The following is an 18,702-nucleotide window of genomic DNA, read 5'->3' as shown; positions in this document are numbered from 1 at the left end:
GCCCTGTGTATTATGGTCTGGTGTATTAACCGTTAAGTCATGAAGCCCTAGATAACTCTAAATGTTAGTTTTATCGTTTTTAAACTAATGTAACTAATTTTGTTTATTTTTTTAACGATAGGTAAGCGTTTTCAACTTTAAAGATCTTTTTTCTTAGAAAATTGCTTATATATTGTTAGGAGGTAACAAATAGTAATATTTATTTATTATTTTATATTACTTATAACGCATATATATATATATATATATATATATATATATATATATATATATATATATATATATATATATATGAGAGAGAGAAAGCGATGGGTAAAAATCCATTCGTGAAATATTTTGCAACTGTTGATAGGCAATGTTCTTGTAGCATTTGATTGAAAATGAACGCGATTATAGTTTAGAAATCCATAGCTCTAACAAACCAGAAATTACGCATTTGCTAGTGAAAAACAAATAAAGAAATGGATGTATTTTCATACGCATGAGCAAAAAAAAAAAAAAAAAAGAAAAGGAAAAGAAAAAGGATTAATTAACTTCTATTTTGTTCGTCGTTTATTTATTTTTTTCTGAATTTTATTACAGGAGTTTTTTTTGTCAATGTTTTGTTTGCCATCGTATAAAATTTCCAACAACGACAATCGAATCTGCATGTGTAATTACTTTGGACTGAACCCACAAATTAGCATGTGGTTTCCAATTCACCTGATCCTTTTCTTTTCTGTCGAATTTCTTTTCGTTTTTCTCTTTCTTCCTATTTAGTTCATCTTGTCATGTCTTTCTGTTCAGCTGTTTCGCAATCACACATTTTCTATTCGAGCATATCACGTATTTTAAGCGTTTCTAGCTGAAGTCTATGTCTCCTTTTCCTGTTTAATTCAAGGAGATTTCATATTTTATTTTATCGTCGTTCGTTGTTCCTCCACCGTCCTCTTTCACTTCTTCAATCGCACCCTAATATTCTTTTTTCTCTTTTCCCCCGCTTTCCTCTTATTCATTCATACTTTTTTATTCATACATTTTCTTCCTTTAAATCTGTTTGATTTTTGTGTTGTTTATTTTCAATATCTTCTTTGAGTCCCGTTTTGAATTCCTCTTTTGGTTTAATATTCCTAATAATGTCCAATTCTATCTGTTTTGTTTTTCATCACTCTCTTTAGTCGTCTGTGTAATATCTTTCATGCATTTCTCTGTTTTGCTTTGAATATTTCATTTCTTTCTCCCTTTCTCCTTCTTTATACCTCCATTCTCAAATGAACGTTTTCGTCATTATTTAATATTTGTTTCCTCGTTTGTTCTCATTTTCATTGTTTAATTTTAAACATTCATTTGCCAGACTCATTATCTTCTTTACTTTTTTTTATTGTACCTTTTTCTATATTTTACGCATTTTCAGAAAAAAAAATGCTGCTTGGAATTTAAGGGGCTACTATTTGGGCTCGTGCCTAACACGGGACTGTAGAAAGTTGAATAGCGAGATGTATATTCATAGTATATTCAAATGTCTTCAGGATATTATAGCAAAAGAAGCCAGAAACAGGGGGAGAAAGTAAATCCGCGAAAGGTAAGAAGGATTCCATGCATCATGAGGCCACAACAGTGAAGAATGGGGGTTTTATGCTTGTAGGCTTAGTCGAGAGAGCTCAAGTTCTATGCGTTGCTCGGAGCACATTACATTAAAGTACTTGTAAAACGGGAACAAGGATGTAACAATTAGACAGAAGTTAGAACTTAGCCGATAGTGCTGGAACCATCGGATTTAAGACTTTTTTGGACCTCGTTTAAGAGTGAGAGATAAATTGTAGATGCAGCAGATAAGATGAGCAACAATGCACATGCAAATTGTGGCGTTGTAAATATATAGGATGTTTTATGGCATGAGTAATATTTAGCACGTTAGATAGGACCCGCCCTATTTGCAGTAGCTTTGGCAATCTCTTCATTTGTATTTGTTTAAATTTATGTTGTCTGTGAATGTTAAGGTTAAGAGCGTGAAAGATGGGTATCCAGATAGGGTGTTATTTGTTATCACACTTGTTGATTGAGATTATTTTTGTAGTTTTAAAACTATATTTCAACAATAATTTCTATGATTTCTGTTAAACTGTATTTCTACATTGAAGTTTTTGTCTCGGTTGAATTTCTTTGGTTGAAAAATTAAACTATCCGATTCTTATAATTTGTCGCTATTTCAAATATTTTACTTGCGTCTTGATCTCTGCATATTGCTATAACGGAGAATGCAGTGTGCGATATTCTTTCCAATTGGTAGTCATAATGATTTCATATAGCATGTGGCCTCTACTCCACCTGGTGACAGATTCATGGCCAACATCTTAGATTTTATTTTTACATCTTCAACGAGAAATTCATAGAAACATACATTTAAAATGAAAACGGCATCTTAAAAAGCACATCGTAAAAAGAAAAGGCCAATTGCGAAAAGAAAATAGTCTGTTTTCTTCTTTCTAATCCAAATTTTCGTTTGCATTTTTCAAATCTAAAGAAAAGTTACTCACGCGGATGATTTGATTGAACAGTTCGTTGATCGCTTTCTCGACTCCTGGACATTCTGCTTGGTCGGTAATGCCCATCACAGTCCTCATGTAAGAGCCAAGACCATCGAGCAAAGCAGAAAGGCATTCTGGGTTTGAGGCTAATTTCTTCAGCGCGCCTAATGATCTCTCGGTGTCATCACAAGCTGTTTTTTCTGCAAAAACGAAAAAGAGAAAGAAAAACTTTAAGATTCTCAACCGTTTGCCATGTAATAGGATTTTGTGGTTATTTGATATATACATATTTTAATTATTTTTAATGGAACTCGCGTACTACAAAGCCTCTTGATATATGTAGCATGAAAATACTACCTTAAGGTGAATAAACTTGCCAACGGTAAATGTTAGATAGCAGAGATTCTGGCCCACAGAATAACAGTTTCCTTTCTCCTCCCCTTCGTGAGTAACATCACTTAAGGAATGTGAGGATTAAACAACAAAGAAAAGGAGAGTGGAGTTGTCGAAAGTAAAAAAAAAGTGCACTTTCTACTCTCCTGTAATAAGTAAAACTGATTCATTATATTAAAGAAATGCCTGATTCTGAGTATAAATACTACCGGAGGTAAGGATCTAGAGTTTATATATATATATATATATATATATATATATATATATATATATATATATATATATATATATATATATATATAAAGTGGAAAAAAGAAATAGAACATTATCGCCAATATTACTTGGGGAAACGGCAGTGGATGTCATGTCTGCATGTAATTCCAGAACAAAAGCTGAAACTATTGGCGAGATGTAGGCATATTTTTTTGTTTAAGGCTCTTTAATTCAAATATATATATATATATATATATATATATATATATATATATATATATATATATATATATATATATATATATATATAATGGGCGAGTATCATGTTTTTGAAATTTACTCCAAATCTGTATATACTAAATTAAAATAGAGACATTGTCTGTTTTCTTGAAATCGAAATTTATTGTAAACGGAGGATAACAAAAAACGCCAGCTTTACTTTCAAATGCCTACCCTATAATATAAATAATAATAATACCCTTTCGATCGCGTACTTTTGCTAACATATAATAAAATGCCATAAATAACGATATACTATACTACACTACTAGCACAGGATGATGATGATGAGAAAAACATATCGGGGAGAATTGTCTCTAACTACAGAACAGATACAATATTATCGTGGTGGTAATGCCTGAAAGAAGAGCAGCACAAGACGAAAACTGATACCCTCTCTAAAATAGAGAAACAACTATGCCGTGAACTGAAAATTCCAATATAGTATACTAGTGTGAATAGTATAATTAACTAAATCAGGTACAAAAGGGATAATAATGGTTTAGGCTATTCGTAGTTAATGTGTGCATCGATTTCTAACACGCAGATACTACATTCCCATAAAAAAGAGATTTTCTTTTTACTTTGGCACATGTTATAGCCCATGAGAAATATGTGGTACAATATAGGTTACCGGTCACAAGTTTTCAATACAAAAAGTATATAAGGTATATCAGGCCGATTACTAACAGTAAAACAAATAATATAATAAAACGCCGTGTTATTTCCATAAATATTTATAAATAAACAAAGCAAAACAACAACCGTTATAATTATTGTATTTTTGCTAATTTGGTTTTCGTGTTCTTCCTTTATTCTTTAATTATCGATTCATTCCATGCATTTTATCGCTTACGTTTTTCATTATTGCATAGTAATCTATTTATATGTCTGCAGTTTTCGATTATTCCTTTTAGTAGAAAAAATATTTGTTCGATACTCTTAATGGAAACAGGATGTTTGCACACAGAACTAGAGAAGTAAGCTATTCATTTTGATCACAAATGTGCCCTCACTTACGTAAGCCAAAGCCACTTTAGAAAAAAAAATACTAGCTTGGGTGCCTGGCGTTCTTGAGTGTTTCGGTGATGTGTGATGAGCAAAAAAAAAAAAAAAAGAAAAAGAAAATGGATTATGCAAGTAAGCTCGAACCCGTACCGCGAAGGAGTAAAAAAAAAAACGTGTAAAAAAGGTGGCGTCATTGCCGTTTCGTCCATTGCCAAACGTAAAGATGCGAAGGTTTAAATTGAAGCTAGTCAATCGAAAAGGGGGGATAACTTTCGAAAATATCGGTGAAAAAAAGCGACTCTTCATTGTAGAAAAGTGCACAGTTGAGGGTAAAGAAATTAATGTTTTTAGTCGATTCTTCAATATTTGTCGTTCAGAAGGTCGAGCTTCAAAACGATTTCGATCTCGTAAATATCTGTCGCCTCTGTCGAAAGTTTTTGCGAGACATACATTCATACATACATTTAAAAAGATAGGTGAGATTTATATAATAGATTAATAGAAGGATGATTATCAACTATATACGAGCATTGGAAACTTGTGGAATGTCCACTCTGCGGACAATGATGAACTTTTTCATTTATATAAAGGACGAGAGAATATGTCTGGAAAAATTAGCGCACAAGTTATGCCCGATTCTTGCGTTTGTGGCAGTCGGACTAATGTTTACACACACTCTCCGTTTGTTGCATTTGCTTTTCTTTTCAATACATTTTGTTTCCAGTAATTAACGAGTTGTGTCTTTTTTCTAGACCCTTACGGGACCATAACTATGGGCGTAAATAAATGATTTTGCTTATGTAATAAGGAGATCGACATTAAACGTAAAGACCAGCATATTTTAGTCAGTTTGGAAACAGTTCCATGGTATTGCATTCAGTAAGCGAACGGTTCTTGAAAGAAAACGTTATTCATAGAATTTCTGTTTTGTCTTAGACACACTGGAAAATATAGGATAGTTCTTTTCAGAAAGTATAAGACATTTTAACGCTGAGTGTGCGATGTATGTAATAGTCAACGACAATTAACAACAACCGATTGTATGAAATAACGAGAAACCGAAGAACTGAAACCAAAACGTTGGAATAAAATGGATCTATATACCTTCTTCCCAGGGCGCGATAAGACACAAGTGCTAGGAATATGGAATTGAAAAGCTCTCTATCCGACAAAATATTCCTAGAGAGCCCCGTCGGAATTCAGCGGCAAAGCCACCTCAGGGATAACAATAAACTAACACCTTCTTAAAATGGGAATGGAAAAATCCGGGAGGTTTCAACTTCTTGAACTGTACAAGTCCAGCATCGTATTGCGATTAACTGAGGAAACTTCATAACAAGAATAGTCTATGCTCTCTTGATTTTGGTGTCGAAGAAAGAACTCAAGTGGCACCGAGACACGAGCATGAACCGCATTAAAATTAATTATATAATAAATTAATAAATGCTATGGAACACTAGGAATATCAAAGGATATTTGCTGTATCTGGCAGACTCTTGCAAACAATGATAGAAAATTCATAATATATACGCGGAATCTACTGTGCGAGATATAAAAAAAATAAGCGTTTGTAATTTTAGTAAGGATGGAAGCTGTTGATAAAAGTCACTGGAAAACACGTAGTTGTAATGTACAATATAACATATTAGGAACAATTTATACAGTGAAACAAAGGTTGGTAATTGTTGTGGTGTGTCCATCCTACGGATAATAATGAACTCGTCCACTTATCATTAAGACGGAGAGAATATGTTTATCGACGTTAGCATAAAAGTCATTCACTTCGCAGTTAAACTAGCGTCTAACCACACTCTTAATATGTTGTATGTGGTTCTCTATCCAATATATTTTGTTGCTGTTAACCACGACGTTGTGTTTTTCACACGGGTTCTTACGGTACCTTAGCAGTAATTAATCACAGTACTACTGATTAAAGCACTGGCGGTGTCATTAACCCGGGTAGATATGATGCTATATCAAATCAGCTTTTCTATATTAATGAGCAGCAGCAGCAGCATAATAATAATAATAATAATAATAATAATTATTATTATTATTATAATTATTATAATAATAATATGAATATGAATATGAACATGATTAGAAAATATAAAACGTGACAGAAGAGAAAACGCCAAGTTTCACATATTTTTTAACGCAAACATAAGAAAAACATAAATGCTTATTTTATTCTTATTTTTCGTAATTAAAAACTTTTAGAGCGTTTTGAAGCGAAATTCGAATATTTGCATGTTTAAAAAATAATTAAACTCATGCTAGTGAACTTTAGTTTCGAACTATGATTTAATATTCTACGCATTGTGAACTATTTTTGCAACAATACTATGTTTCATGGGTTAAGAAAATGATTACGTTCCGTCTCAATCTTTTACAACCCAAAAATGACTGTTCCATTATGACACGTGAAATAGAAAGAATAACATAATTCTCCAGAATATTGATAATATATTTAGTACTTCTGAAATGACGAGCGCTTACTTGGGGCGACATTATTATAATAAATTGAATGGCGCAGGTGCGAGACGGTAGAAATGAGACAAGACTGGTATCTATGGACCGTGTTGTTCACAAAGTGCAGAACGTTGCCGAGAATAGTTTATCAGTCAGACTCAACACAAGCAAAACCGAGAAAAAAGAAAGAGAAAATAAATTTACACGAAATTTATTTTATCCGTTGTCAAAAAATGACAAAATAAAAACACTCCGATTGTGCCATAGATTGAAAAAGAATATCAAAATTCGGTTATTAATAATAACTCCGTTAGATGTCTAACAACGTAATCAAGCTAATAGTCTTATGAATGTGTTCATTTTTCGATTAATATAATAAGACTGTGCCAATTTTATCTTTATGCATACGTTATCATGAATCACCTTTTTTTTTACTACGCATGTGTTGGTCGCAACCAACCGAAAAATAAATAAATATATATATATATATATGTGTGTGTGTGTTTGTGTTTATATATATTTATGAATATATATATATATATATTTTTTTACATAGGCATCACCACATTATCAAGGCCAAGAGACCACTCAAGGATAAGGGTTAAAGAGTGTACAGTAGAAATTGGACATTAAAGTAATCATTAGTAATGAAAATTTGGTAAAGTTGATAACTTATATGGAACGGCTCATCAAGAACTTATTTACTTTAGACTTGAACACAACCATATTGTAGTCAGCCGGAAAGCAGGAAAACGGAAGACAATTCCACAGGCGTGCAGTTCTAAGAAAGAAGCTTTGTTCATGGAATCTACGTTTAGGTTTAGGCACAGATAAAGAGTGGGGGAAATTATTGATAGTGTTTACAGCTAGACGAGTGTTTATTGTGAAAGTTTGGCGAGGGGGACCATAGATTGAAGCTCAGTCGAACACTTTCCATGAAAATAACGATACATCAGAGACAAACTCGCAACATCTCTTCTGTGAGATAGAGGTTGCAGCGAAGAGAAAAGGACATTTCCTACGAGGCTACGAAGTCTATTTTGAACTCTATCAAGGCAGGACAAGTCCTTTCTAGCAGCTCCTGCCCAGATGTGGCTACAGTATTCCATCTTTGGACGTACCTGGCTCTTATATAGATAGAGAATAGCATCAGCAGTAAGATATTTACCGGATCGATAGAAAGATCCCACCATTTTTCCAGCGGCCTTGGCAACAGATTTGATGTACGTGTTCCATTTAAGATTAGGAATAATGGTCAAGCCAAGAAGTTTGTCAAAACTTGAGGGCTCCTGAAGACGAGAGCCATACATTTCAATTGATGTCAGATGTGGATCAGAATGTTGATGATGTAAAGAGAGAAGCTTGGTTTTAGATGCATTAAAAGTAACCAGCCATTCTTTACCCCATTATACTACTGTATTTCTGTGGAAATATACTTTATTCCCTTATAATATATACCAATCCTTATTTAAGAAGCTCAATTTAATTACAGAGCAATATAATGAATGAATGACAAAATGCTATATTTCGAAAGCCCATGATGTTGACTATCTTACAATTTATTCCTTAAATTCATCTGACATTTAAAATTCTTGATAGTATCTATTTTGTAGCACAAGATCAATCACTTAATTTTTACATCCATCACTAAATCTATTTTGCCCTTATTGCGTAATGTATACATATTATAAGGTATTTACAGCTTCTTTTGAAATTTTCGGATTTTTAATCATGTCAAAACGCACTCTATCTCCTTTTAATGAATTGATTGTTGCTATTTCTTCTACTGAATTAAGGGAAAATAGATCCACTTATTGATTGGTTTCCTAGATGAAAATCCACTGAAATTCGCGTTATTATTAAACAGTGCTAAATGAAGGACAGAGATGGTATATAATCTGTTTATTATACAAACATTTTGTTACATATGGAGTCACAATTCAGGGACAACGCTTCATTAGATTAAAAAAGAATCGAATTCCGATTTAAATTATTTTTTTTGTTTGATGAAGTGTTGTCCCTGAATATATATATATATATATATATATACATATATATATACATACATACATATATATATATGTACATATATATACACATACATATATATACATACATATACATACATATATATACATACATATGCATACATATATATATACATATATATACATACATATATATACATACATATATATACATACATATATATATACATGCATATATATACATGCATATATATACATGCATATATATACATGCATATATATACATACACATATATATATACATACATATATACATATACATATATACATACATATATATATACATGCATATATATACATGCATATATATACATACACATATATATACATACATATATATACATACACATATATATACATACACATATATACATACATATATATACATATATATATACATACACATATATATATATATACATATATATACATATATATATACATATATATATATACATACATATGTATATATACATATACACATACATATATATATATACATTTTTTTACACAGTGATCACCAATTATCAAGGCCCGGAAGCCACTCAGGGATAAGGGTTATTGCAAGTACATTACGTTAGTGTGGAGATTTGATCAAGTGTTTACTTAAGGGAGCAGTTCATTAGGAATTTGTTAACATTGGACTTGAAGACATCCAAGATGTAGTCCGGTGGGAAGCAGGCAGATGGAACATAATATGTATACATACATATATATATACATACATATATATACATATATATCACATATATGCATACATATATATACACATATACATACATATATATACATACATATATATACATATATATACATACATATATATACATATATATATACATACATATATATACATATATATATACATACATATATATACATACATATATATACATACATATACATACATACATATATACATACATATATATACATACATATATATACATACATAGATATAAATACATATATACATATATATAAAAAACACGAAAGATCGAAGTTAGATAAAATTTTACTAAAACATCAAAACACTGAGGACGAAAATGAGAGAAAATTGGAAAAAAAAACTTAGGCCATTTTGGAAGCTTAATTATTCTCATCCAAAGATAAAGATGAAAACAATCAAGACCTGAAATGCTATGGCCTAAAGAGTTTCTTTTTCACTTTTTTTCACTTTTTTAAAATCTCATTTTTTTTATTAATCTGATGATTATTTAAATTTTTATTTAACTTTTATATTCATTATTTATAATTTAGTCTATTTTTATTCCTTTTAACTGGGTAGAGCTTTTACTACCTTGATAGGTAAGGTTTATTAAGATTTTTGATTGGTTCATTATATATATATATATATATATATATATATATAGGTGCGTGTATGTGTAGGTGTGCGCGTGTAAAAATCTCAAGTTACTTTAATTATGCTTATAGAATTTCATGCAGTTAAATATTATTTTGGTTATTGTTTGGGAACGATTAAAAACACGACTTGTCAAGAAAACGTGTCGTATTCGGTGAACTTTTACATCTATCAAAAGAAAAAGAACTACAAAATACGAAATATTATCAAGAGTCTTTTTCCTATTCTCTCTTCTGTTTCATCAATATTTTTTTATAATGCAACACATATCTACATAACGAAAGAGCGAGAAATATAAGACAGGTTAGTTCGCGGGATTCTGTTTCAGAGTTTTTTTGTTGTTCCTTATAGCAGGCCATTGAATTATTTCTATAAAATTGTTGACGAGTTGGCGTTCTATGGGTGACAGTAAATCAGAAATGTCAACGACTGTAACAGCTCCGAAGCCAGCAGGAAACCAACGTACGACAGGAAAAAACGAAAGGGTCAACAGATGCGTTCATTGAAATATAGCGACTTAGAAAATATATACGTTCTGGAAATTAACCGAACAAGGAGAAAAGCTTTACATAAATCCTGTGTAATTTATAATTATTCAGATCAAGTTATAATGATCCAGATCAAGTTATAATGATTCAGATCAAGTTATAATGATTCAGATCAAGATATAATGGTTCAGATCAAGTTATACTGATGCTAAAAGTTCTTTCGAGTGTGTAACGATTTCAATTTTGAATTAAAAAAAATCATGCTTGAGATTTAAACGACTTAAGACGGAATGTGAATTCAGCAAAACTTGTTTAATTTGTTGTCTGATTATTGTCAGTCTTAAGAAATACAAATGTTAATGATTAGGATTTTCGATAAGCGATTATGCCCACTGAACCCTTTTAAATACTCAAAATGAACTAAAATTTATTTATTATCAATGCTTACTGTTAACATCTGTTGAAAATTACAGGTATTTGAATTTTGCTGAAATGCTTCAAAATTTGTCTCTTTTTAATTCAAGCTAAACCAAACTGGGTATAACTTATATTACTATTTCTAATGTTTAATAGATGTGTTCAAAAATAATGATCACCCGTTATTTAGTTTTTAAACATGTACAAATATACGTATAGTGTCTATATTATGTACACTGTATATTTATGCGATGCGTGGTGTCGTAGATAAATTACTTAGTTACCCTCAGGTGTAAAGTGCAGACTTGCGAATATGGGAGGTTTAATCCTCAGTGCGGACGAAAACACATTTGCAAATTACGTAAGATTTCTACCCAATCATGTAAGACGGAACGTTAATTCAAACAAAAAGTTTCGTTTTAAATTTCATGAAGATTGGGAGTTCAACAAGATACACCCGCAGAACGTTGTGAAAATAACACTCAAGATGAGAGCAATAGTCAGGAGAATCAAAATATGAAAACATACAATGAAACAAAAACAACAACAAAAAACAAAACAAAATAAAACGCTTTACAGTATTAAGGCGCATTAGTCAACAAACGTATTCACGTATTCATTGGAGTAAGAACGTTCTGGTAAATCTTTTGGAACCATTTCTGTAAATGTTAGGAAAGCCTCACTGTCTGGTTTTAATTATTTACTTACTTTGCGACATCAACGCAGGGTGAGTTGAGCCGGCCCCTACCAAAGAACACACAACGTCCTGTTTGAACGCAGACTATTCATGACATTCCGCAGCGGCCAAGATACTTATATGTAGTCAATCACGAGACGTCAACTTTGATGGTGTGTAACTTGTTTCGTATATTGTATCTCGCAGTGTGGCCGAACAAACGGAGTTTCTTTTTTAAAAAGAGCTTGACAAATAGGCATAATTATCACCACTTTCAGAGTTGTGTATTGGTGACAAAATGGTGCCAGCAGATCTGCATAACTCGGCGGAGGCAGTATTAGTGAAACATTACCAAGTTTTTAAGATCCGCAACTCTACTCTAGACTAAGTTCGAGCAAGCACCTGATAAATCTGAAGTTTCGTGCTTATTGAAATCTAGGGACGAGACCACAGACCGCGTTGTAGGCTACTGAAAGCATTTCACATGGTATATTGAAAAGAAATCAGTAATGAATTCTCTAAAATTAATTGTACTTATAAAGAAGACTACACTGCGTATCAAATTATTAACGAGTTTACATTTTTTAAATATTTAAGGAACGAGTGAATAAAAATCCATGAGAAAGTGCTTACGATATTATTCAGCTACTTCAGTCAGAAAATAAAAGTATTTAAAGCAGTATTAGCGAAACTATGGCAAAAGTTAGGAATATTTGTTGATTTCAGTGTGTCAAGTTACTAATCGGGTTGAGAAAAAACAATATACCAATAATTTGTTTATTGAAAGAATTTTTAAACATTAAATGAACTAGGAAAAACGCTTAGAAGACAGTAACTACATAGCAATTTTTACATTGACATAATTAGTAGGGGATATACGATCCTTTTTTATGAATGAATTTTAAAAGATGTTGCTCCACAGAATTAGTCAAATTTGTGATTTCGTCAGCAGTTATTCCTCGCCATAACTCTTGGAGAGCATCCCACATTCATCTTCGCTCTAAAATTTGTGTCAACTTGCATAATGGCGTCGCTTCATGATACCCCAAAGGTTCTCAATTGGGTTCAGATCTGGTAAATTCGCGGCCACTCCATCTTCTGTGGTCCAGAGAACCCCAGTTGTTGCAAATACTCTTTGTCTTTTGTTTGCTGCATGCGAGCGAGTATTATCCTGTATCAAAATAATGATTCTTCTGAACATCAACCTTTGCTTCTTCAGCCATAGTTCAAAGTGCTCCTTCAGAAAAGCTATGTAAGCATTTGCCGTCATTTTTACGTCTTCTGGGACTCTTCATGAGCTAACTAAATTACATCCGATAAACCAAGCCCGAATCATTATCCCACCACCACCTCTTGTTTGCGCCTTAAATGCTAATGACGATGTCATCCATCTAGGACCCATCTCTTGCTTCAGCTATGTGGGCAATCAAGAGTGACACGCACTTTACCCGTGAACAAAACTTCGAAAAATCCGTTTTCATGTTGTCCTCTGTCCATTTAAATTGATTTTTTATGTGATATTGCTTTAATGTAGGCTTTGTCACAGTCTTAACAGAATTGGCTACTTTTTTTCAGAATTCGACATCGAGTATTTTTTTTAGACATTCATCAATCCGGCTTCGTCAAAAACTTCTCGACTTGTCATCCCAGGGTTCTTAACAAATTTGCGCTTAATTTGGAGTAGAGAACGGCGTGAAACAACTGATAGATTTACCATTGTCAGCTCTCTTACGTACCTTTGTAGGGTCCTTGACAAAGTTCTTCAGAGTTTTATGATACCTTCCTATCATTTTTGATATTTCGAGGGTAGTTTTACCTTTTGCTTGCTGTTGTGTAATAGTACTCTTTTCAGAACTACTCAAACCACCTTTATGACCCATTTTATTGTCGAAACAAACTGCCTTGTTAATTATTTGACACATCTCAAACAACGTGGATTCAGCAATTACGATGGCAAGTCGTTTATATTGCGCAGAACAGTACGAACATTTCACATTACGCGCAGCTCAGCATTACCAACGTTTCCGAAGCTTTTGATACGAAACTATCTGTAAGTTTATGAAACTGGAAAACATGTTATCTCATTCATAATTTGACACGCAATGTAAATAAACATATATTTTTCTTTCATACTTGTTTTCTAGTCTTTCATTATTAGGAAACACATGTGTTCGTCTATTAGTTTTTAAATAGCAATACTTTCATTAGCGCATTGCGTTTGCTATTGAAAATGAAGAATGATTATAACCATTGCTACAGGCAGCATAACACTTATCTATTTTTTGCTACTGACGTACTTTGGTAAAGTGCCGATTTATAGAGAGAAACCTAGGTAGGAAATGAAAAGGAAAATGTCTGTTCACATTACGTTACATAATTGGTATTGTCAGAAAGACAGGTATTAGGAATATAATTTCACGACCCAAGCGTCACGTGAAAAGAATCTTTAGGTATGTCCGTACCTTTGCTATTAAAGGAAGTGATTTTATCTGATAATCAGGAGCTCGCATGTATATTTAATTGTTTTATAAAATTATGCATTATTTGATTTTACTATTTGGAATCCTTTGAGATAAGCTTCATATTTTATGTACTTTGTGCAGACTGTTTTCCTCATGTTCATAATTGCTGTTTCACCTCTATCTGTGGCGCAGTGGATTGAGGCGTTGAGTCTCTACGGTTCCATGATAAAGCAACAACTATGGAAGGTAGTAATTACTAGGTATACAATTACAAGATTTAGCATTCCTATCCCGTAGCGGTTAAATGCGAAAGGATAAGTTGGCCAAGACGTGGTGAAACAATAACTATGAAGATGAGGATAACAGTCCACAAAAAGTAATACCCAAATTAGTTTATACAAGTTTAATAACATTAATAACATTAGAACACGCACCTTGGAAGTACTTGCGAAAAAAAAAAAGAAACACTGGAACCATACGACAGAAGACTGAGCTCGTCAAACAGTACGATACTTATAAGTAATAATATAATGATATTTATAATAAGAAATTATTATTTGCGCCTTGTCTTAAAGGGAGGGCCAAGTGGTTGGTGCACCATGCAAAATATGACAGCACTCTGCCCGAGTAAATTGTAGCTTTATATAAGAATTAAGATGCTAGTAGATGCCAATTTTTTAAACCAATAGAGCATGCCTTCTGAAATGTCGTAAATAACTAAATTTTTATGCTAACGTGTCGCCACTTAATTAAAAAGGTTAATGAGAATGCTAGTTAGAAACCATTATGAGAGGGTTCGAAAATGTTTATGCATTATTTTAACCTTTCGTGAGTTGTGTGTTAAAAATACCTTATAGATAATACGGTCCACAAAGACAATATTCTTTTTGATGCAGAGGAATACATAATGTGTGAACTTAGAATTGAGTAACTTTACATGTGTATTCTTCAATTATAGTGTAAATCAACACTATCCTGTTTTTGTATATATTGTATTTTTTTTCGTACCCGTGTAAAAAATGAAAAGTTATAAAAAAATCGTGTTTATTGAAAAAAGTACATTACCGTAATTAAACAATTAAACATAAATAACTTGTTGAAATATGCGTTGTACTTGAAAGTTATTGATAAATTGCAGGAACATATGTACCTTGACTAGCTCTACACATTTTTCTTCACTACAACCTTCATCTCACAGACGTGATGTTGCTAGTCCCGGGCTTTTTTACAAATACTCCTGTTCCTCACAATTGTCTGATCTATTCTTTGTCTTACTTTGTTCTAGCTCGTTTAAATCGGTGGTATAGAGGTCTCCATCAATTCGTCGTTCTAATTCTATTGTAATACAGCTTCCTATTTCAATAGCTTTTTTTCATGGACTGCAAGTTTGCGGAACTGTTTTCATGCTTACTGCTTCTTTCTACTTACAACCTTTACCTTTTCAAGACTAAGGTCGATAGGCATCTCCTGCATCTGCAGTAATCACCGTTTGTTCTTGTTAGGTCCTAACATCAAGTAGCTTCATGCTTTGTCTCGAGTGATTTTTATAAATATTTATTAATGCTTGTGAATATCCATAAACCGATGATGATTAAATTAAGTGAATATGGGTGCTATTCTCGCTACATAGCAAAACATAGTTAATACCGCACGTCTGACTATGTTCTTTGCGAACTCTCAACTCCACGGAGGGTTAATTAAAATATTCGAATATACTGTTCTGGGTATTTTTTATTAGTCCTATGCAGTATTATTAGGAGAATATTATTTACTCTTGCATTTCTGTGATAGTCTCGTAAGGGTTCGGAAGAAAAACATAAGAAACGAGAAACAAAATATATTTCCTAGAAAAACTAACTACGGCAAAATAAAAGTACGGATATACGTTATTTCGACTGACATGAGTGGAAGATTCTAGCAAAATCGCAGACCGACATATTCTCCCAGTCTTTATATTAAATGAATAAGTTCGTTATTATTTGTAAGGTTGAGCAGCACAGCAATTTCAATTACATGCAAACAATCGCCACATAATTATATACAACCTTACCTTATTTTAGAATTTATTTAAAAGAACAAAAATAAAACAAGCTTTCCTTTGCAGGGAATTGTTATTTGTATGATAGAGATAGTTTGAAATGCTATTTACAAAATATGTGGTTTCTTCAATAAGTTTCCAGACGTTTTTTTGTACAGCCATTAAAAATTGTCGAAGACATGGAAATTCAGTATGTTGTTGCTATACATCTCATGAGATCCTAATAATTTGTATGATTAAAATATGTATGGAATACACCTTATTAAAGCCTGATTGTCAAAACTGGTGAATTTCAAAAGATCAATCAAGACGTAATACCACTTTAGAAATATGTTATGCAATAAAATTCTGTTTTAAACTTGGTAAAATGCTACAGAAACGGATAGAATGCTTCAGACTGCTTTTGGATAATCTCGCATAAATCGAGCTTCAGTTTGTGATTGGCATTAGAGAATCAAGGAAGGCAGGAAGTTTGAGGGGTGATGGAAGATGTGGGAGGAGTAAGGAAATCTGAACACGGGACCTGATTGGCCAAATAAAAATTTTATGGATAAGAACTGTCGTGTGTCGATAGAGACAATAAGTGCACAGTTTGGTGTCAGCGTGAGAACTGTACACACACTTATTCGAAAAGAAACTGAAGATGCGGACGATTTGCCCGAAATTGTCCCAAAGGTGCTTAGAGAATATCAGTAGGAAAGATGTTATGACAGCATCATCCTGAACATTTATTCCGTTTTCATTTGATTAGTTATGTTTTACCAAGTCACTCGCTTCTCCTCAATATAGATTTGCCCCATTTTGGAAGGGTTAATGAAGTCTTGTTTGATGGAGATTTTATGTCAAAACCGCAGTAGGAAAAAAATCAGCAATAATAAAGCGTCGTTTTGCAATAGTGTTTTTCGGAGGGAAAAGTAAAATGCCAAAGGTAGAAAATTTGATAATTCAATGATGATGAATTCACTTTGATTGTCCTTAATTTTGTTTAGATTCCTCCGGAATTCTATTTCCCCGTTACAAATTTCTTTTCAAATAATCAAGATTAGAGATGCTAATGGAATTTACTTGCCGATGCAACACTTTGGATTGAATTAAAAAAAAACATAAAGCAGCATCATTCCATAAAGAAAAATCAAACTCATGAATTCACTCACATTAGCTGAACGACAGCAAAAAGGAGCTGCTAAAAGGTTTGTGTGTTGAAAAGCATTCAGAAAAGTGTACACTCAGAGACACGCCCTAAAACTTGACCAGATAAACACAGTTTTGTATGGTTCATGGTTGAAATCGATAGAAACTAAACTTGAAGAAGATAAATCATCATGACAGGAACATACGGACAAAGATTTAGCCTTTGGCTGGGATCAAAGTTTAGAAACAGTTCAGTCCCATAATGCATTATTCCATACCCTTCTCCAGTTTATTCAGTTTATGATTTATTGCATTCCTTCTCATTCTCTTGAAGGATTGATGGATTTATTTTTGTCGTCAGAAGCGTCCTCGTCATTGTGAAGTTGCAAGCTAATTTTGAAGCCATAAGAGAAATACCCATTTTAGTGAGTCCATTTTCCTCTATAAATTTACCTCAGTGCTAGTTTTGTCGCTATGAGAAGCATGTAAATAAACTGGTTATTACAGCTAAGATAAAAGTGTAGTATCTGTTTTGTCCTTAATCAGATTAGGCGGAATGCTGATGTATTTCTTGTCCCACAGAAGAGACGTTGCGAGCCCATGTTTATTTTACGCTCGTCTGAACTCCAATCTCTGGTCCCCCCCTCGCCAATCTTTCACGATAAACACCCGTCTAGCTGGAACCACTGTCAATAATTTCCCCCACTTTTTATCTGTGCCTAAATCAAAACGTAGATTCCATGAACAAAGCTTATTTCTTAGAACTGCACGCCTACGGAACTCTCTACCGCTTGCCTGTTTTCCACCCGACTTCACCTTGGATGTCTTCAAGTCCAACATGAACAAATTCCTGATGAACCGCCGCCTTAAATAATGACACTTTATCAAATCTCCAATACTAACAAATACTACAACACTAACCCATTGATTATTGTACACGCAATAGCACCGTTTGAAATAATTAATTTTTATTAAAATATAATACTAAGCGCATCAAATTATAAGAAATTACAACAGTTCACTAAATCCCCTCCTTTTACCCTCAATACTAACTGCAATTTTCAAGATAAACAAGAATGCCAACTTAATGAGGATTGAATTTACAATGCGGTTATTTATTCATGTAATGTAACCTAATTACTACAAAATAACTCTCTAATTGATCCAAATAAACAGTAACCTATTCTAACTCCTAATAAATACTCAT

The 18,702-nt window shown here is 32.7% G+C and overlaps 1 protein-coding gene across 1 annotated transcript in view; it reads right to left on the bottom strand.

Moving 5' to 3' along the window:
- Window positions 1–18,702, bottom strand: part of LOC145283595 (uncharacterized) — a 3,312,299-nt gene that overhangs the window by 1,138,771 nt on the left and 2,154,826 nt on the right. The window contains exon 7 of the mRNA XM_080132527.1: window positions 2,517–2,707. Within this exon, the coding sequence (XP_079988653.1) occupies window positions 2,517–2,707 (191 nt within the window). The remainder of the gene's footprint in view (window positions 1–2,516; window positions 2,708–18,702) is intronic.

Source organism: Euprymna scolopes, chromosome 8 (assembly GCF_053919585.1).
Source record: "Euprymna scolopes isolate OS-2025 chromosome 8, ASM5391958v1, whole genome shotgun sequence".
Taxonomy (NCBI): Eukaryota; Metazoa; Mollusca; class Cephalopoda; order Sepiida; family Sepiolidae; genus Euprymna; species Euprymna scolopes.
Note: the sequence above shows the minus strand (reverse complement) of the source record. Positions and strands in the feature narration are given on the sequence as shown.